Raw genomic sequence first — 21610 nt, 5'->3', positions numbered from 1 at the left:
TTTACATCAGAGTTGAGGAACAATATCCTCAAACGAAGGTTAGAAACAAAAAGGCTCTTGTCGTTTAGCTGGGAGTAGATTACAAATCATGCAACAGTCAAGAGGTGATAGAGGAACAGATATGTAGGCAGGTATCAGAGAGGTACAATAAAAATAGGGTATTTTACTAGGGGATTTCAATTTCACAAATATTAACTGGGTTTTTCGTAACATTAAAAGCTCAGAGGAGGCAGAATTTTTGAGATGTAGCCAGAAAAGCTTCTTAATACAATCTTGAGCTAGAACAGAGGGAAGGAGCATTATTTGACCTCATCTTGGGAAACTTCAATGATTCCATTACTGAGCAATGGGATCGCTAAGGGTGCCCACTGTTCAGCATGGACAAATTGAGCTCAATAGACTATTTTCATGCTGTATGATTCAATGAATGCAGCCATTCAAGTGGAGATGGGAAGCACACACCACCATCTCAATAGTCAATGCCTTCAAAATCCATGGATGCAAGTAATCAAAACCTGGAGACTTACTATTTTTCAGTCTCATTAATTTATTTTACTAATACTAATTTCTTTTGACTTTCTCTTTAGACCTGCAGATTTCCATTATTTCCAAGGAGCTCATTGTATTTTTATTTGCAAAAACACATGAAACACCCCGGTGTCCTTGGCTGCGTAAGTCTATGGAAGACAACCTCGGGCCCTGCCAAACTCATGTGATTGAGGCGCACTTGATCCCACCCCAAATCCCGGTTTGTGAGGATGCTGTGTCATTTGCTACCCTGTCACAAATTAATGCCACAAAATTACAGACAGAACACCGCATACAATTAAAGGAATTATATTTATGAATCTTAACTAAAGGGTTAGTAAAGAATAACAAAAAGAAAAGGGCCCATTCTAATTAAACAGTCAAACCTGCACAAGTTGGGAGCTCATCTTGAACTTCTCTGTCACTCACGCGCTGGGACCCTCGGTCAATGTGAAAGTACATACCACCTTCCAAATATCGCTCGCAATCCATCTTGAACAAACGGGTCTCCCACCAGATCATATGCTACAACCAGTTCTCCCCAGCATCTTCTCTCTTCATCTCCTCTCAAACAAAAGCTCCAAGCCCAACCTTAGTGTCACTCACCAGAGAAACCTCCCTTTAATCCAACCATCCTAATTGGATGGCACACATTTCTCCTCATCTCTTATCTTTAACAATAACCCAAACTTAAACTGAAAACAAGCAGCTCTCACAGAACAGCACAAAATGAAATACATAAAGCATAACAGTAAAAAATATGAACAAGGGCATTACACACAGAAAATATTTGTTTAATTTCTTTGCCATTTGTTTATTCCCCAATAAAATTTCTCCTGAATTAGTATGTAAAGGAGCCACATTAAACTTTAGCTAATCTATTCATTTCCCCTCTTATCTATAGAAACTCTTAATCTGTTTTCTCAATAGCCTACTCTCATCATCTACTTTCCCTAATCTACTTTATATATGCATTACCTACTTAAATATCAACATTATAGATCTGATCCAACGCTATCTTTACATTCCCTTGTTAGACTTTTGAATGGTTTGCCTTAAAACATGCATGCAAGCTTGATTTCAATGCTTAAGAGAAGTTTAGGATAGGTACATGGATAGTAAGGGTATGAAGGACTATAGTCCCAGTGCAAGTCAATGGGTTAGGCTGTTTAAATAGCTTGGCGCAGACTAGATGGGCCAAAGGGCCTGTTTTTGTTCTATGCTTATCTGTGACGCTATAAGTACGACTCAAAGAGGGAGGTACTTGTTATTGTGTAGATGATCTGCTAACACTAAAAGCATTGTCTTGTTCAGATACAAATGGTTCTATCAACTCAAGAACTAGTGGGGACCCATTTTAAGATCCATATATCATAGAACCTGACAAACCTACTCATCGCCCTAACATTGCTGAGACATTCATATTTCAGCAGAATGGTATATTTTGGGCAGCCTGTTTTTATAAGTTTTACAAACAAAAACTAAAACATCCACATACACCTTACCTTAACCCACAACAGGGTAGAGTAATAAATCGCATTAGGGCCAGAAGGACTCTAAGTGGCAGTAGAGTAAAGAGATATAGAAAGGCATCCAAGCAGAGGAAGAATCCAAAAAACATCAACTGAAAGAAATAAGAAACCACGCAAAAATAAGAAACACTTCACAAAATAGCAATGTGTAAAATAGAACAAACAAGTCACAAAAATACATGGATCCGCATAACTTATTAAATCTATATTATAATTATACTTTATTCTTTATACTCTATACTTTATTGTCGCCAAACAATTGATAATAGAACGTACAATCATCACAGCGATATTTGATTCTGCGCTTCCCACTCCCTGGATTACAAATCGATAGCAAATATTAAAAATTTAAATTATAAATCATAAATAGAAAATAGAAAAATGGGAAGTAAGGTAGTGCAAAAAAGTTGAGAGGTAGGTCCGGATGTTTGGAGGGTACGGCCCAGATCCGGGTCAGGATCCGTTCAGCAGTCTTATCACAGATGGAAAGAAGCTGTTCCCAAATCTGGCCGTACAAGTCTTCAAGCTCCTGAGCCTTCTCCCGGAGGGAAGAGGGACGAAAAGTGTGTTGGCTGGGTGGGTCGTGTCCTTGATTATCCTGGCAGCACTGCTCCGACAGCGTGCGGTGTAAAGTGAGTCCAAGGACGGAAGATTGGTTTGTGTGATGTGCTGCGCCATGTTCACATCTTCTGCAGCTTCTTCCGGTCTTGGACAGGACAACTTCCATACCAGGTTGTGATGCACCCTAGAAGAATGCTTTCGACGGTGCATCTATAAAAATTAGTGAGGGTTTTAGGGGACAGGCCAAATTTCTTTAGTTTTCTCAGGAAGTAAAGGCGCTGGTGGGCCTTCTTGGCAGTGGACTCTGCTTGGTTGGACCAAGTCAGGTCATTTGTGATATTGACCCCGAGCAACTTAAAGCTTTTGACCTGTTCCACTTGCACACCACCGATGTAAATTGGGTCGTGTGGTCCGCCACTCCTTCTGAAGTCAACAACCAATTCCTTCGTCTTGCTGACGTTGAGGGATAGGTTATTGTCTTCGCACCATGCCACCGGGTTCTTAATTTCCTCTCTGTACTCAAACTCATGATTACCCAAGATACGGCCTACAATTGTTGTGTCATCAGCAAACTTATATATTGAGTTTGATGGTAACTTGGCTACACAATCATGGGTGTACAGTGAGTACAGCAAGGGGCTGAGTACACAGCCTTGGGGGGCACCAGTGCTCAGAATGATTGTAGAGGAGAGCTGGTCCCCTATTTTTACAGCCTGGGTCCTGTCTGTGAGAAAGTTGAAGATCCAGCTGCAGATCTGAGTGCTAAGGCCCAGGTTCCGGAGCTTAGGAATCAGTTTATTTGGAATGATGGTATTAAAGGCAGAGCTGTAATCAATGAAAAGGAGCCTTACGTATGTGTCTTTATTCTCCAGGTGTTCTAAGGAGGAATGTAAGGGCCAGAGAGATGGCACCTGCCATTGACCTGTTGCTCTGGTAGACGAATTGCAAAGCGTCGAGGTTGACCGGTAGGCTGTGGTTGATGTGTGCCATAACCAATCGCTCGAAGCACTTCCTAGCAATTGATGTCAGAGCCACAGGTCGATAGTCATTCAGGCATGCTACCTTGCTCTTCTTCAACACTGGGATTATTGTTCCCTTCTTAAAACATGAGGGGATCTTAGACTGATGCATGGAGCAGTTGAAGATGTCAGCAAACACTCCAGCTAGCTCGCTTGCACAGGTCTGGAGAACCCGTCGCAGGACGCCATCTGGGCCCGTCGCCTTCCTTGGATTTATCTTCAGGAAGACCCTTCTCGGTGACGATGAATCTCGATGCCACCAGATACGGTTCATCCGGAGGGAGCAGGATGCTCCTCTTCTGTTCAAATCTTGCGTAGAATACGTCAAGTTCATCAGGAAGAGAAGCCCCACAGTTATTGATATTCCCAGCCTTTTCTTTGCGCCCAGTGATTTCATTTAGACCCTGCCATAGTCTACTGGCATCCCTCTGATTAGCCTGGGCTTCCAACTTGGCTCGATATTGCCTCTTGGTGCCCTTAACGGCTTTCCGGAGTTCATGCCTGGATTCCATGTATCGACTGGTATCCCTGGACCTAAAAGCCGCAGCTCTAGCCTTCAAAAGGGACTTGATCTCATAATTCATCCAAGGTTTCCGGTTAGGCATAAATTAAAGACATAAATGCATAACGTTATCATCTCCTGCACCTGCTTCAATGCATTGAGGCAATGGAGATAAGTGCATGGAGAAATGTTGAAATGCTGAAAATATAGTATTTCAGTAAACGGCATGGTATTAGCAAGGGCAGACAGAAAGAATACAGCAAAGCAGAATCATCCTGATTGACCTTGGAATACAATTACTAATTTAAATAAAAGTATGGAAGATACTTTGCATGAAAACACCTGAAGCAGCTTTCCTGGACTGGTGTTCACTCTAGACTTGGGATTAGGATAAAACAATCTCTAAAATGGTCAAAAGAATAACTGAATTTGGAAGACTCCCAAAAGTTTACATGTTTTCTTTGGCTGGGATTCTTAACCCAAACATCTATCAAAACAGTGGAGAAATTATCTGTTTCTTAATCAAAGGATTCTGTTGGGTGACCAATTATATATTACAGAGAATTCTTAAAACAATGTCCAAATCAATCATTCAAGGATAAGCATGTTTATGAGATGCATATCTAAAAAAACATCAAAAGAATAAATACAATTCTCTTTAAAGTCATAAAAGTAGATTCTTTTCATTATCCATAACAGTGGGTATTATTATCAAGCTCAACTTTTAACTGCTATCCCTGACTATCCCAGAAAATGAATGGTCAACAACTATCTTTAACAGTTGCAGCTCTTATGGTGATGGTACTTGCACAAAGATGAATGGTTGGGGGTGGGGGGGGGGGGAAGCAGAGGTTCTGAATTTCAGTCCAATGACAACGAAAGAATAGCAATACAATTTCAAATCAGTATTGTGCAAGGCAGAAGGAAACTTCAAAGTGGTGCTGTTTCCATGCACCTGTTATTCACCTTTCCAGAAGGTTGAGATTGCCATAGTAGCTGAGTAAGTTGCTGCAGGGTAGTTTGTGTATGGTACTTGCTGAAATCACTATGCACCAATAGCAGAAAAGTAATCCTTCAGCAATACAATAAAATGTGAGAGGTAATTGAGTGGATCTAAATCTGGAAGGAATCAGATGATGCATCAGTACCATGTCATTTATGGGCAACAAAGAGCGGACAGTACTAGGGAACAATTGAAGAGTGTTTGTTGGAGACCATGGATGTAGGGAGTTACAGAATGTTATTGCAAGAATTACTTGATTTATGCACAGTATAGTCCAGATAGATTGGAAAGGAAAGCAGCTTTAAAATACACATGCCCTGCAGAAGGTCATGGTTAGATTTGCTGATTTGAGTTTGTGAAGTCACTAATGTCATCACCCAGTGGATTGAAATATATCCTAGTGATAGTAGATACTTCCAACAAATGGATTCAGGTATTCCCAATTAGAGTTAACATTGCTAAGGTTTCAGTTAGTATGTTATTTGAGAAGGTTTTTACTTGCTGGGGATTACCAAGGAGTCTAGAATCAGATCAAGACTCTCATTTCACCATACAGGTCTGACGAAACTGTTTCAGGTGAAATAACAATGAAAGAATAGCAAGATAATTTCAAATCAGTATCATCCCCAATTCACGGAACTGTTGAATGGATGAACAGGATTCTAAAGACAATATTAGCTAAAATGGTCAAGCAGCACAGGACAACAAGGGTCACTTTCTTATCATATGTTCTTATGATAATTCGTAGCACCATGGCTTTCTTTACTAAATTTATACCTTTCAAACTAATGACTGGAAGAGAAATTAAAGGATTAGAATTCTTTGTTAATCTAGATTTGTCTGAACTCGAGCATATGGTATTTTAAAGGACACATGGGTGCAACAAATAAAACAGAGGAATAAAGCTTATTTTGATGTGTAAACAAACCTTAGGGAGTTGGAAATAGGACAGCAGGTTATGACCACTGTAGATCTCCAAGAATTGTAGGGCCGTATGACGTTATTGACACTCAGTTCATCAATCTATGAAGCCCAGATCGTACCCAATAAATAGTATTGGTAGTATATTAACCGACTTAAATCCATTGGAGAAAGTCAATGCCCTTTTATAGCTGAGCTTCACAGAATACACTGTCAATGGGATGCTCCAGACTGGGATGATGATGCTCTTAGCTTTGCTTTTCAGCCATTTGGAAGTGATTAAGATGAGCAAGTGCCTCCCTATTAAGGTGGACAGCCAATTACTGCAATTGCCCAAGAGGGGGCAGAGACAATAGGAAAGAGAGGCAGATGGGAATCTACATCCCTCATGAGATCATATGGGAATTAAGTGGGAGAAGGAACAATTGAATTTAGGGAATACATAAGAAATATCAGCTATTTAATTTACGGAGACTGCTTCTAGTGTTATCATGAGTTAAAAATAACTAGGTTTGGAATACTTCCTGATGGCAGTCAGAAGTTATTTTGAACGTTGTATGTTGACCTACACAGTGTACTGCTGGCCAACTAAAAATGCACTTGGAAAAATGCAAAGAATGAAGATTAGGAAGGTTACAGAGGTTCTATCCATGATATTCACAGACAATTTCATCCAGATTCTATTAGAAAACAACAATGAATTGTTGTAGATGGGAAAGATTAAATCGTTGTGCGAATTGATGAAGTAAAATGAAATTTAGTCATGATTCAAAGTTCAGAATAAATTTATTATAAAAGTACCCAAGTTGCCATATACAGCCCTGAGATTCATTTTCTTGTAGGCATACATAGTAAATCTAACAGAACCAATGAAAGACCGCACCCAAAGGATGGGCAACCAATGTGGAAAAGAAACAACAAACTATGCAAATCCAAGAGAAAAAAAAAACAGTAATAAATAAATAAGCAATAAACATCAAGAACATGAGATGAAGAGTCCCTGAAAGTGAGTCCATAGATTGTGGTAACAGTTCGGTGATGGGGAGAGTGAAGCTTGAGTGAAGTTATCCCCTCTCGTTCAAAAGCTTGATATCTGAGAGGCAATACTGTTCTTGAAGCTGGTAGTGTGGATCCTGATGCCCCTGTACCTTTCTCCCGATGGCAGTAGCAAGAAGAGAGCATGGTCTGCATGGTGGTGGTGTTGGTGGGGGGGGGGCCTTAATGATGGATGCTGCTCTTCTGTGACAGCACTCCATCTGGATCTGCTCAATGGGGAAGGCTTTACCTGTAATGGACAGGGCTGTATCTACTACTTTTTGTAGGTTTTTCCATTCAAGGGCATTGGTGTTGTCCTCCCAAAGGGTCTCAGCTTGAAACGTCGACTGTACTTGTGGTAGACGTGGTTAAAACTAGTGTATGATGGGATACTTGACCATTCTGGAGCAGCTGGGCTTAAAACTGCTGATGCATGTTGAGAATAACCTTGGATGATAAGCGCAGTACCAGAAATTCCAATAAATAAGATACTAGGCCCCTGGAACCAGGAGGGAGGATGTGTCTGGGGGTAAATTATGAGTCCTGATAACAGGAAGCAGGAAGAACTGTTAGACTCACGCTGAGAGATAACTGACATGCCTTTTAAATAATTGATCATGTCCTGACTGTGGGATGCTAAGCAATGTGAAGTTGTTGTCTTGCTGTATAAACATGAGCTCGGTATAACCTAAAAATCAGAGTTCTGGTGGCAGTGGAGACTGCTACAGGCTCTCCATGTTAATAAACTCATAAAACAAAACTCAAAGTCACTCTGGTGTTTCCACGACAGTACTCTTTTCCATAGGTGCTGCCTGGCCTGCTGAGTTCCTCCAGCATTTTGTATTGATTGATGTTTCCCTGATGCAACCAGCCAATATACTCTCCACCACACATCCATAGAAGTTGGTCACAGTTTTAGATGTCATGCCAAATCTTCACAAACTTCTAAAGTAGTAGAGGTGCTGCTATGCTTTCTTTCTAATTGCATTTAACTTAAGATCCCCCAAAATGATAAATCCACAGAATTTAAAGTTACTGACCCTCTCCACTTCTGACCCGCAAAGAGGGAGTCATTGATACATGGAACTTCATTGTCTTCCTCCTGAAGTCAATAATCAGCTCTTGGTGTGCTGACATAGATTGAAAGGTTGTTGTTGTGGCACCACTCAGCCAGATTTTCAATCTCCCTCCTACAGTGGTGCTAGAAAGATTGTGCATCCTTTAGAATTTTCTCTATGTCTGCATAAATATGACCTAAAATGTGATCAGATCTTCACACATCCTAAAACTAGATAAAGAGAACCCAATTAAATAAATACAAAAACATCATAATTTTCATGTATCTAGTGAGAAAAATGATCCAATATTACATGTATTTGTTGGAAAAAGTATGTGAACCTTTGCTTTCAGTAACAGGTGTGACCCGTTTGTACAGCAATAACTTCAACCAGTAACTGTTGATCAGTCCTGCACATTGACTTGACGGAATTTTAGGCCATTCCTCCTTACAAAACTGCTTCAACTCTGGGATGTTGGTGGGCTTCCTTGCACAAGCTGCTTGCTTCAAGACCTTCCACGACATTTCTATAGGATTAAGGTCAGGACTTTGACTCTGTCTTTCCAAAACGTGAAATTTCTTCTACTTTAACCATTCTTTGGTAGACTGACTTGTGTGTTTAAGGTTGCTGTCTTGCTGCATGACTCACTTTCTTTTGAGCTTTAGTTCATGGACGGATACCCTGACATTTTCCTGTAGAATTTGCTGGTACAATTCAGAATTCATAGTTTCATCAATGATGGCAACACATCCTGGACCCAGTGCCCCAAAGCAGGCTCAAACCACAACACTGCCACCACCATGTTTCACAGATGGAATGAGGTTCTCTTGCTGGCATGCAGTGTTTGCTTTTCCCCAAACATAATGCTTTTCACTTAAGCCAAAAAGTTCTATTTTCGCTCATCCGTCCACAGAACATTCTTCTAATAGCCTTCTGGCTTATCCACGTGGTCTTCAGCAAACTTCAGACTGCAGAAATATTCTCCTTGGAGAGTAGTGGCTTTTTCCTTGCAATCCTGCCATGCGCACCATTGTTGTTCACTGTTTGCCTGATGGTAGACTCATGAACACTGACATTAACCAATGCAAGAGAGGCTTGTAGGTCCTTAGATGTTACCCTGGAGTTCTTAGTGACCTCTTGGAATAATACACCTTGCTCTTGGAGTGATTTCTGTTGGCCAACCACTCCTGGGGAGAGTAACAATGGTGTTGAATTTCCTCCATTTCTACAACAACTACCTGACTGTGAATTAGTGGAACTCAAACACTTTAGAAATGGTTTTGTATCCTTTCCCAGCCCGGTGAGCATCAATAACTTTTTTCTCCCCAGGGTCCTTATAAATCTCCTTTGATCAAAGCATGGCACACTTCCGAAAACTTGTGTGGTGAAGATCATATTTTGATAGTGAAGACCCAGGTTTATATTTATTAAATAGGGCAGGGCCTCCCATACTCACACCTGATTGACATCCCATTAATTGAAACACCTGACTAATTTCCCCTTTGAATGAAATGATAAATCAGACAGGTTCACATACTTTTTCCAATAAATACGTCATATCAGATATTTTTTCCTCAATAAGTAAATTAAGTAATATAAAGGGTATTGTGTTATTTAATTGGGTTCTTGTTACCTAGTTTTAGGACGTGAAAATCTGATCATATTTTAGGTCATATTTATGCAGAAGTACAGAAAATTCTAAAGGGTTGACAAACTTTCTAGCACCACTGTATATGCTGTATTCTTACTGTCTGTCCTTGCAAATATCATGTTGTTTACTGAAATTTTATTTTCCCACTGAAACATGGTGTTCTCAGCATTTTAACTTTTCTACCTGCATGTATCTCCATTGCCACAATGCATTGAAGCAAGTGCTATTGAAGGAAGTAATGGCTTTATGCATTAATATTTTTAATTATAATATAGATCGAACAAGTTATGTGGATCCATGGATTTTTGTGTTTTGTTTGCTCTATTAAACATTGCTATTTTGTGCAGTGTTTCTTATTTTTAGAAGTTTTCTTATTTCTGTCATTACATTTGATTCGACCAATGACAGTATTGTCATTAGCAAACTTAAGGCATTGGAGCTGTGCTTAGCCACAATGCCGTATGTGTAAAGTGAGTAGAGCTGGGGGCTAGGCACACAGCTGATGGAGATTGTGGCGGAGATGTTGTTGCCAATCTGAACCGACTGCTGTCTGCAAGTGAGGAAATCACGGATCCAATTGCACAAGGAGGTACTGAGGTCAAGGTTTTGAAGCTTATTGATTAGTTTTGAGGGGATGATGGTATTGAATGCTGAGCTGTAGCCAATAAACAGCATCTTGGTGTATGCATCTTTGCTGTCCAAATGTTCCAGGATTGTGTGAAGAGCCAATGAGATGGCACCTGACGGTAGGCAAATTGGAGCAGGCAGATATTGATATGTTTCATCACCAACCTCTCAAACCATTTCACCAGACTGGATGGAAGTGCTACAGGACTACAGTCATTAAGATGGGTTACCACGTTCTTCTCTGGCACTGGTATAATTGATGCTTGCTTGAAGTAGGTAGGTATCCTAGACAGTCAAAGTGAGAGGTTACAGATATCACCCCATCCTCCTGCCGTTACACCAAGGATAGGGTTCCTCTTGTCCTCACCTCTGTAACATCTGCCTTATATAACAGGATCCCACCACCAAGCACCTACCCCCCACCCCAACTTTCTGCAGGGATCGCACCTTATACGACTCCCTTGTCCACTCGTCCCTCCCTACTGATCTCCCTCGTGGTACTTATCCTTACAAGCGGAACAAGTGCCACATCTGCCCTAGACCTCCTCCCTCACACAGTTCAGGTCCCCAAACAGACCTTCCAGGTGAAGCAAGACTTCACCTGCGAGCCTGTTGGGGTCATCTACTATATCCGGCACTCCCGGTGTTGCCTCTGGTATATCGGTGAGACCCAACATAGATTGGGAGACCGCTTCACCAAGCACCAAATTTCCATTCACCAGAAAAAGCGGGATTTCCCGGTAGCCACCCATTTCAATTCTACTTCCCATTCTCATTCCGACACGTCAGTCCATGGCCTCCTCTAGTGTCGCAATGAGGCCACACTCAGGTAGGTGAAGCAACACCTTATATTCCATCTGGGTAGTCTCCAACTGCTTGGCCTGAACATCGATTTCTTGAACTTCAGGTAATCGCACCCCCACCCCACCGCCGCCTTCTCCATTTCCCATTCATGATTCTCTCTCTCTCTCTCACCTTACCCCTGCTAACCACCTTCCTCTGGTGCTCCTCCTCCTTCCCTTTCTTCTATTGTCTTCTATCCTCTCCTATTAGATTCCCCATTGTCCAACCCTTCATCTCTTTCACCAATCAACTTCTCTGTTCGTTACTTTTAAGGAGCAACAGAAGATAACTAAAAAGACAATGAGGGGGAAAAAAATGAGGTACGAAAGTAAGCTAGCCAAGAATATAAAGGAGGATAGTAAAAGCTTCTTTTGGAATGTGAAGAGAAAAAAATTAGTTAAGACCAAAGTTGGGCCCTTGAAGACAGAAAGGGGTGAAATTATTATGGGGAACAAGGAAATGGCAGACAAGCTGAACAGGTACTTTGGATCTGTCTTCACTAGGGAAGACACAAACAATCTCCCAAATGTAATAGTGACCAGAGGACCTAGGGTAACAGAGGAACTGAAGGAAATTCGCATCAGGCAGAAAATGGTGTTGGGTAAACTGATGGGACTGAAGGCTGATACATCCCCAGGGCCTGATGGTCTGCATCCCAGGATACTTAAGGAGTTGGCGTTAGAAATCGTGGACGCATTGGTAATCATTTTCCAATGTTCTATAGATTCAGGATCAGTTTCTGCGGATTGGAGGGTAGCTAATGTTATCCCACTTTTTAAGAAAGGAGGGAGAGAGAGAACAGGCAATTATAGACCAGTTCGTCTGACATCAGTGGTGGGGAAGATGCTGGAATCAATTATAAAAGATGAAATAGCGGCATATCTGGATAGCAGTAGCAGGATAGATCCGAGTCAGCATGGATTTACGAACAGGAAATCATGCTTGAATAATCTTCTGGAATTTTTTGAGAATGTAACTATGAAAATGGACATGGGAAAGCCAGTGGATGTAGTGCACCTGGACTTTCAGAAAGTCTTTGATAAGGTCCCACATAAGAGGTCAGTGGGCAAAATTAGAGCAAATGGTATTGGGGGTAGGGTACTGACATGGATAGAAAATTGGTTGGCAGACAGGAAACAAAGAGTAGGGATTAATGGGTCCTTTTCAGAATGGCAGGCAGTGACTTATGGGGTACCGCAAGGCTCGGTGCTGGGACTGCAGCTATTTACAATAGACATTAATGATTCAGATGAAGGGATTAAAAGTAACATTAGCAAATTTGCAGATGACACAAAGCTGGGTGGCAGTGTGAAATGTGAGGAGGATGTTCTGAGAATGCAGGGTGACTTGGACAGGTTGGGTGAGTGGACAGATGCATGGCAGATGCAGTTTAATGTGGATAAATGTGAGGTTATCCACTTTGGTGGCAAGAACAGGAAAGCAGATTAAAATCTATCTGAATGGTATCAAGTTAGGAAAAGGGCAAATACAGCAAGATCTAGGTGTCCTTGTTCATCAGTCACTGAAAGTAAGCACGCAGGTACAGCAGGCAGTGAAGAAAGCTCATGGCATGTTGGCCTTCATAACAAGGGGAGCTGAGTATAGGAGCAAAGAGGTCCTTCTGCAGTTGTACAGGGCCCTGGTGAAACCATACCTGGAGTATTGTGTACAGTTTTGGTCTCCAAATTTGAGGAAGGACATTCTAGCTATTGAGGGAGTGCAGCATAGATTCACGAGGTTAATTCCCGGGATGGCGACACTGTCATATGTTGAAAGATTGGAGCAACTGGGCTTGTATACTCTGAAATTTAGAAGGATGAGAGGGGATCTGATTAAAACATAAGATTATTAAGGGATTGGGCACGCTAGAGGCAGGAAACATGTTCCCGATGTTGGGGGAGTCCAGAACCAGAGGCCATAGTTTAAGAATAAGGGGTAGACCATTTAGATTGGAGTTGAGGAAAAACTTTTTCACACAGAGGGTTGTGGTTCTGTGGAATGCTCTGCCTCAGAAGGCAGTGGAGGCCAATTCTCTGGATTCTTTCAAGAAAGAGTTAGATAGAGCTCTTAAAGATAGTGGAGTCAAGGGATATGAGAAGAAGGCCGGAGAAGGGTACTGATTGTGAATGATCAGCCATGATCACAGTAAATGGCGGTGCTGGCTCGAAGGGCTGAATAGCCTACTCCTGCACCTATTGTCTATTAACCTCCATCCCCCCTCCCAATTTCACCTATCATCTACCACTTTGAACTTTTCTCCCTACCCCCCACAACCTTCTTACTCTGACTTTCCTCTCTTTCCAGTCCTGATGAAGGGTCTCAGCCCAAAAAGTTGTGTTTACTCTTTTCCATAGATGCTGCCTGGCCTGATTTCCTCCAGCAATTTTTGTGTGTTTCTAGGATTTCCAGCATCTACAGATTTTCTTATGTTTGTAAAGTTACAGGTACTGACGAATACTCCAGCCACATGATCCGCACAGGCCTTTGAAACTTGGCCAGGTACCAATAAGTACAATTTTATGCACTTTGGAAGGACTAATAAGGATAAGTCAAACACAGCGATAGTTGGCCCTTAGGAGGTCTGAAGAACAGACCTTGGTGTACAAGTCCAAGAAACCCTGAAGGTGGCAGCACAGGTGGATAAGACAATATATACTTGTATTATTTATTTCAGTTATTGACAAGAGTGGAAGGCACAACTTTATAAAACATTGGTTAGGCCACAGCTGGAATACCATGTACATTTCTGGTCATTGCTCCTATGAGATGTAACAGGACTAGAGAAAGATCGCCTAGGATGGGACGTTGTTGGTTAGGATGAGACACTGGGTTTATTTTCCTTGGATGGACGGAATCAAGAGGAGATGTGATGGAGGCATGCAAAATTACAAGGGACGTTGACAGGGTGTATGGAAGTAAGCCTTTCCGCTGTAGCACAGGTAACCAAAACTAGAGAATATAGGTTTATTACAACAGGGTGAGCTGAAGAAAGACTCTTCCAATCAGAGGATGATTGGAATTTAGAACATCCAAACTGAATGGAGGGAGAGATCCATTTCACAATATCTAAGTATCTAGGCAAGCACTCAAATCGCTAATGCATAGAATATCACAGACCAAGTGCTGATAAATGGGATTAGTATAAAAGGGTACTTGATGGTGGGTTAAAGGCCATTTTCTGTGCTTTATAATAAAGATGGGAACACAGTAAATCTGCTAAATGAAGTAGAAAAAAGAATTTGGTAATTGTGGAAAACTGAGAATAGAATCAGTTTTTGTTCTTTTCATAGCCTTCCTTTACACAAAGCTATGTGGATAGGTAAGGTGAAAGGAAACTTTTCACAGAAATTTTTATATGTGTGTGAGTCAGAATAGTAAACTCTGGCCAAGTTTTTCCCCCTAAATTAAAACAAAAATACAGTTAGTTGTTTTGGACAATGTCATGGAAGTCTCTGCTTTGGATACAATCTTCAATCCAAGCACAAACTGTGTTAATTTTTCTTAAATTAAGTTCCAACATAGCTTAGTACAATATCACAAGTGTACAAATCACTCATAAACCACAGCAATCTATCAAAAAGATTAGCCATATGAACTGATTTATTAAACACTAGAGCAGTGTTAGCCCAACACCCCCCAAAGCACTTTCATACTTGCCAACACCCCTCTCAGGCATAATACATTCCGGCTCCCCCACAGTGTAAAAACATGTCTACCATATGCTAAGGTCAGGCCCTAGTTCAGATTTTCACTGCTATGCTGTAGGTATTTCATTTTAGCAACTCTGTAAGAGTAGTCTGTTCTGCTTTCAGCCTGTTTGAGTTTGAGCTGAGATAAGAGGCTTTGTTGTTCAATTTAGGAATGTGGTGTCAGCCAATCAGGATGGTGGAATTGGGAGAAGGTTTTGTGGGGGACACTGGTGTGGGTTGACGTCTTCGTTTTGGCGGGAGCTGGGAAACTACAGGAGGGAAGATGGCTGAAGGTGCTTTGTGCAGATGAATGGCTTCAAGGAGGAAGAACTCCAATAGGAGACCCGTTTGTTTGAAATGGATTTTGAGCAGCATTCGGAAGATGGTGTGTGCTTTCACGCAGACCAAGGGTCCAGGCATGAGTTACAGACAAGTTCAAGATGAGCTCTAACTTCTGATCCTTGAGCTTGATGGTTTTTAGCAAGAGTCAGAATATCAGGTTCAAGTTATGGCAGCAAATGGCTTAAGTCCCCATGTGTAACAATGTCCAAGTAGTTTCTGTTTTCTGTGAGTATGTGGTTCACTGCCTCTTTCAACAAGATAGGAGGATGAAGGCGCAATAAGGAGCAGTTTGGCTCTTCTGCAAAGACCGGGAAACTTCATATGCCAATGTAGCCACAGGCTACAAAAGCTGACATTTTTGAAAAACATCTTTGCTTCTTCATCATTCTGAATTTCGATAATTTCTTCTTGCAAGCTCTCTTCCTGTTCTTCCACCTTGCAAAGAAATGGGTTAATTACCCAGTCCAGAATTTCCAGATCATTCAAGTAATTGAATCGATTCCGAAAACCCTTCTTCAGTGACTGCAGGTGTAAGCAGTACTCTAACAAATCACTGTCTGTGAAAGAGAGTGCCATACCTTCCATGCAGGGAAACTGTGAGAACATTCTTCTCCCAATGTTTTGCTTATTTATTTCCCATTTTTCAATAAAAGTGGACACTGCACTTTTTGACTGGATTAAATTGAAATTCTCACCCTGCAGTTTCAAATTTAGAATGTTCATTCATTTTGTCATACAGATTGGCTAGGTATGCCACATCTCCATGTAGAAGTTTGATCTTGTTTCCCAAGCTCTTGTCAACTTTGAGCAAAAATTCAAACACAGTGCCATAAAGATCAAAGAAATGTTTTAAGCAGCAGCCTTTTGACAGCTAATGCACTTCAGTGTGAAGAAGCAAGTGTTCAAACTCTTTGTCGTTATTTTGGCATAACTGGCAAAATATTCTGTTATTTAATGAATGAACCTTAATTTTGTTGATTGCAGATATTACAAGTGTCATATTTGAAGAAGCCACTACCTGAGATTTTTGGCTGCAAGATATTGACGATAAATTACACAATGGATTGCAAACAGACTTGCAGTTTCTTTTTTCATAAATGCTATTAAATCAGCATGGCAACCTGTCATTAATGGTGCTCCATCTGTGGCACAAGAAATCATGTTCCTAATTGGAATACTTTTATCCTCAATACACATTTTGAGCTCATCGTTTTTACATTTGTTTTTAACTTTTTACAAAAGTGAGTCTCTTCATAAACCTTTCCATTTTTGATAAACAATATGTATGCCAATAGCAATGCCTCATTATCTTGCACAGTTGACTCATCCAGTTATAACCCAAATTCTGTTTTTTTCTGCAGCTCTGTGCATAGTTGATACTCAATATCTTCACTCATTTTGTCAATATGATGAGCTGCAGAGTTATTATTCAGAGGAATTGATTTTAAAATACTGGTATGCCCTCCTATTCACGCCCAATGGTTACGTGATGTGATGTCATGTTTAAATTTAGAGAAGATTCGATGTTCAATCTTTGAATCTAATCAAGACTTTCAAACATTGTGGGGACCTTTTCTGAATTATTTAAAAAAAACGTTTGATTTACCGTTAAAGCACAGATCATGACTAACAATCTTTTTCCTTTTTTTTCCTACTAATCAGCTTCGGTCTTGGCAGTGGGTCAGATTTTTTTTATGTAATAAGATTATTATTTTTCAATGTTACGAACTAATTGACTTGCACGGATAGAGGGTAAGGAGTCTTAATATGCGATTTAGCTTAATGTATTGACATATTTTTTCCTGTACTCTGTATTCTTACACATAAATTAATAAAAATATTGGAAAGAAAATACTGGTATACATTTTGAGAACAGTAGTGAGCACTTCAGATACAGCAGGCATTATTAATCTTTCACCAATGTATGAGATTTTCCACACTATGCTATTATTTTGGAAATATTATAAGAAGCAATGATCAAGGTTATTTTACCTTTCTTGCAAATGACTCGAGTGTGCAACACTTTTCAAATGCTTATTTCATCTTTGGAACTGAGTAATACCATAAATAGCTTTTTCAGGGTGTCTTTTATGGAAATGTTTCTACAATCTTGATGGTTCCATAGCTTCATTAGACAGTACTATATTACAAATAAGACACATGGGGCATCTCTGATCTGACAGGAATGGAATAAAACTATACTCCAGGTATGTAACATTGTCTTTACGCACTTTCTGTAGTTGCTGTTTGCCAGCAGGATTAGAATTCAAGGCTTCACTGCCTTCAGACTCAGAGATCACACCATACATATTTATCCATCATTAACAGGTCTAAATTAAAATAAAATATTAACACAAACTTGAAATGCTATCGGATGTTGATGACGGCAGCAAATTGACACAGTTGGAACTATGGTAGCATCACGCAAAAGAACAGTGAGGCAAAGATGAAAATGATCGTACCAGCAAAAATTACATTGACAAGGATTCAGATTGGAATCCGAATGTTAGTAGGGATACAGCTGGTGGACGGTGAGCTACCTTTATACTATTCCAGTTAGCACAGTTAACCATTTACGCAAGGTCTCAAAATCCCTAAATATGGTTCTTAACCGCACGTATGAAGCTGAGGACACTTTGAACACCTCAAGAGGAATCCTTAGGGTCGGCAGATTTACTGATTGGCTCTATTTCACCATTTGATTCCAGCTAGTGCTGTATCATTGCGTAACCTATTTTCCATAGATCTATAGTGAAAGTTGAGAGGGTGTACTTGACTTACCAATGGTTGAACTGTATGAACTCATCATTCCATGCCACAAGTCAAGGGTAACTGTTGGGCACCCTCTAATTTATGCATCCCCAAATAATATTCATTTGGTTGGTAAGGTCCGATGAGATTGTCAAGATTCAGACGCACTGTGACGACGAGGGCTCACTGCCTGCAGAGCCATGGTTCTTCCTATGTTCCAATGCCTCACCCTTTTTTTTTTGGGAAGTGGCTGCTCTACGAACAGTTGATCAGGTCTTGCGTCTCAAGTTAGGGTGCTGCTTACTGCCCCCCCAAGAATCTTGAACGCTCCCCGACGACTTCTATTTCCCCTAGTGCCCCCTTAGGAAATCACTACATTAGAGGATTCCAAACCAATTTCAAGGTATAGCAAACTACAGACTCTTGCTATCCCTAAAAACCATTTTTCCCCCTGGAATTCTTAAATTTGGCAATAACAGCATTACATATGGATAGACGAAATCCCATTTAATCTACACTTGGTCCAAAATGACATTGTTTCTCCCTCAAGATTAGCAGATAACCAAATTAAACTTCAAACATTTGTGTACAGTTAATCTTAATATGCAATTCCTTGTCTGTATTTTAATTTATTATAATTTATAACCGATTAAAATGTAGTTATTTACTTCCCTATTGGCGGACAATTAATGTTGCTTGATTGCCAAACTAGTCGAAGAACTGCAAACTTCACTGGAACCTTACAGGCAATATTGTTGATCCAGAATCTAAATGTACCAAACTTATCTGAAGACGCAGAACAAGGATCACTTGGCATCAGCTTGTGCAGAAGGTTATGGGATGTACTTAAACATGTTCAAACGACACATTAGTAAATCAATAAAATATTAGCAATTTTTAATTTCTATTTATTCATTAGCAGTGGTTGATTATTTGTACAACCACAAAGCTGCACAACTATGATGAGTGCCATTACACCAATAACACTATGTAATTTACCATATTAACCTCAAATAAAGGTGGCAATAATACATTAACCTTTTTGTTTCCAATAATGGAAGGAAGGAAACACAATGAGATCATAAAAAGATTTAACATAGATTTAAAAACTGCGCCAATTATAATTTATAGATTAGTGGTTCCCAACCTCCGGGCCACGGACTGATACATTGCCGCGAAGAATGCAGAAGTGGCTGGAACGCACCCAGCACATCTTTAAGAAAAAAAGCCGAAATAAACAAGCTAATTAATTAGGTGCCACCCGGCACCTAATTAATTAGCTTGTTTATTTCGGCTTTTTTCTTAAAGATGTGCTGGGTGCATTCCGGCCACCGCTGCACCCCTGCATGCTTCGCGGCAATGTATCAGTCCGTGGCCTGGAGGTTGGGGACCACTGTTATAGATCACACTCTTTATGTCTAACAAACTGTCAAACAATGAAGAAATTAATTGCATTATTCCTCTTTTCCATTTAAAATCAATGGTAGGCAACTAATTAAGAGAATACATTGCAGATATTCCTACCAATATACTGCAAGCTCTTACACATTTAATGTGTGATGATATCTTTCAGCTGCTAAAACAAGGTAAATTTTAGTCAAAAAACCTTTGAAAGAAAATAAATATTTATACCTTTTCCAATTCCCGAGGAATTCGTAGACAAGTGTATACTCTCTCCCTCCTTTCTTTGTACTTGGCTTCATTGTGTTCCAAAATATATCCCCGTGTTAATTCAGCACTAATAAATCTCAGCAGAGACAGATCTGGACAAAAAAGATTTTTAATAAGTATTAACAACATTGTTTCTTCCTCAGTTATATGTCTTATTTATGGAGGAGGTTTTGCAGAATAGCAATACTTTAGCAAAAAAGGCTGAAGTAGGAGCACAGCTACAGCATAAGACCATAAGATATAGGAGCAGAAGTAGGCCATTTGGCCCATCAAGTCTGCTCTGCCATTCAATCATGGGCTGATCCAATTCTTCCAGTCATCCCCACTCCCCTGCCTTCTCCCCATCCCCATTGATGCCCTGGCTAATCAAGAACCTACCTTTGCCTTAAATACACCCAATGACTTGGCCTCCACTACCACTCATGGCAACAATTTCCACAGATTTATCACCCTCTGACTAAAGTAATTCCTCCACATCTCTGTTCTAAATGGACATCCTTTAATCCTGAAGTTGTGCCCTCTTGTCCTAGACTCACCTACCATGGGAAATAACTTCGCCTTACCTAATCTGTTCAGGCCTTTTAACATTTGGAATGTTTCTATGAGATCCCCCCTCATTCTCCTAAACTCCAGGGAATACAGCCCAAAAGCTGCCAGAAGTTCCTCATATGGTAACCTTTTCAATCCTGGAATCTTCTCTGAATCCTCTCCAATGTCAGTATATCCTTTCTAAAATAAGGAGCCTAAAACTGCACACATAAACACAGTTGGTTAGACAAACTATCTGACAGCAGGTAAAAACACTATTTTTAATAATGAGTAACAGCCAATTCTATAGAATGTGACCTCGAGATTCTGATAATGGGGAAATCTGGTGTAATGAGAGGAAGGGGTACTATGATGTATTTCAATTCTGCTTAGCAAAATCACTAATAATTAAAGGTGCAGGAAAGCTCCTATGGAATACATACTGTGTGCCACATGGAAACTTCTGTATTGATTAACTACATGTACAAGAAGAGTTGACAGCTGGAGGAGCTCCAGTTTTCAGAGCATGAACAGCAGTTAACATCTGTTCATAAAGCTGAGTGTTTATTCGGTATCATACTTCTGGAGATGATGACTCTGCAGTTCAAGGAAGTGTCACCATTCAGCCGCCTTTGCTCCAGGAAAAGAAAATCTAGTTTATCCAATCCCTCCTGGTAACTCAAACCCAACTACAGTATATAGGAAACATCTTTGTGAATCTATCTTAATCACATCTTTCCTCTAGTATGATGACTAGAAGTGCACACAGTACTCCAAGTGCAACAGTACCAACATTTTGTACATCTGTAACATGACATTCACTTTTATCCTCAATGCCATGACCGATGAAGGTAAGCACACTGTTGCCTTTCTCACCACATCACCTACATGTGTTCCCTCTGTTCAACAGCCCTTCAAAGGGCCCTGCCATTCACTGTGTATATTTGTTGCTTTACTTTTCTTTAAAACTTTTAAATGATTTTGTTTTGAACCAATGCGGACTTCCTTCAGTTCACCGATTTCCTCTTTCTCCATTGTTTACAGGATGTTTGTTGTAGGAGACAATGGTGGAACATTTCTGTATCAGTCACAGAATTGCAAAGCACAGAAATAGTTCCTTCAGCTCAATTCATCCATGCTGATCATGAGGTCTATGTAACCTGATCCTATTTTCCTGGCTTAGGACTTCTGTTCCCATCCTATCCAAGTATCCGTCCAAATGCATTTTAAGTATTGTAATTGTATCTGCCTCTGCTACCTCTTCTTCCACACAACCACCATCCTTAGATTTGTTTTTTTTAAACTTCTCCCCTCTCACTTTAAACCTATATTCTTGAGTTTCAGATTCC

At 40.4% G+C, this 21610-nt stretch overlaps 1 protein-coding gene across 2 annotated transcripts in view; it reads right to left on the bottom strand.

Moving 5' to 3' along the window:
- The window catches only part of LOC134344112 (transmembrane anterior posterior transformation protein 1-like), a 103257-nt gene that overhangs the window by 65658 nt on the left and 15989 nt on the right, over positions 1–21610 (bottom strand). The window contains exons 2-3 of one of the 2 annotated variants that reach the window (XM_063043396.1): positions 19695–19825; positions 2034–2152 (exon numbers count right to left, since the gene is read on the bottom strand). In XM_063043396.1, coding sequence (XP_062899466.1) covers positions 2034–2152; positions 19695–19825 — 250 coding nt within the window. The remainder of the gene's footprint in view (positions 1–2033; positions 2153–19694; positions 19826–21610) is intronic. The other variant, XM_063043397.1, reaches the window with a different exon arrangement.

This window comes from Mobula hypostoma, chromosome 3, assembly GCF_963921235.1.
Source record: "Mobula hypostoma chromosome 3, sMobHyp1.1, whole genome shotgun sequence".
NCBI classification, from domain to species: domain Eukaryota; kingdom Metazoa; phylum Chordata; class Chondrichthyes; order Myliobatiformes; family Myliobatidae; genus Mobula; species Mobula hypostoma.
The sequence above is the reverse complement of the archived record's forward strand: the minus strand, read 5'-3'. Positions and strand labels throughout refer to the sequence as shown.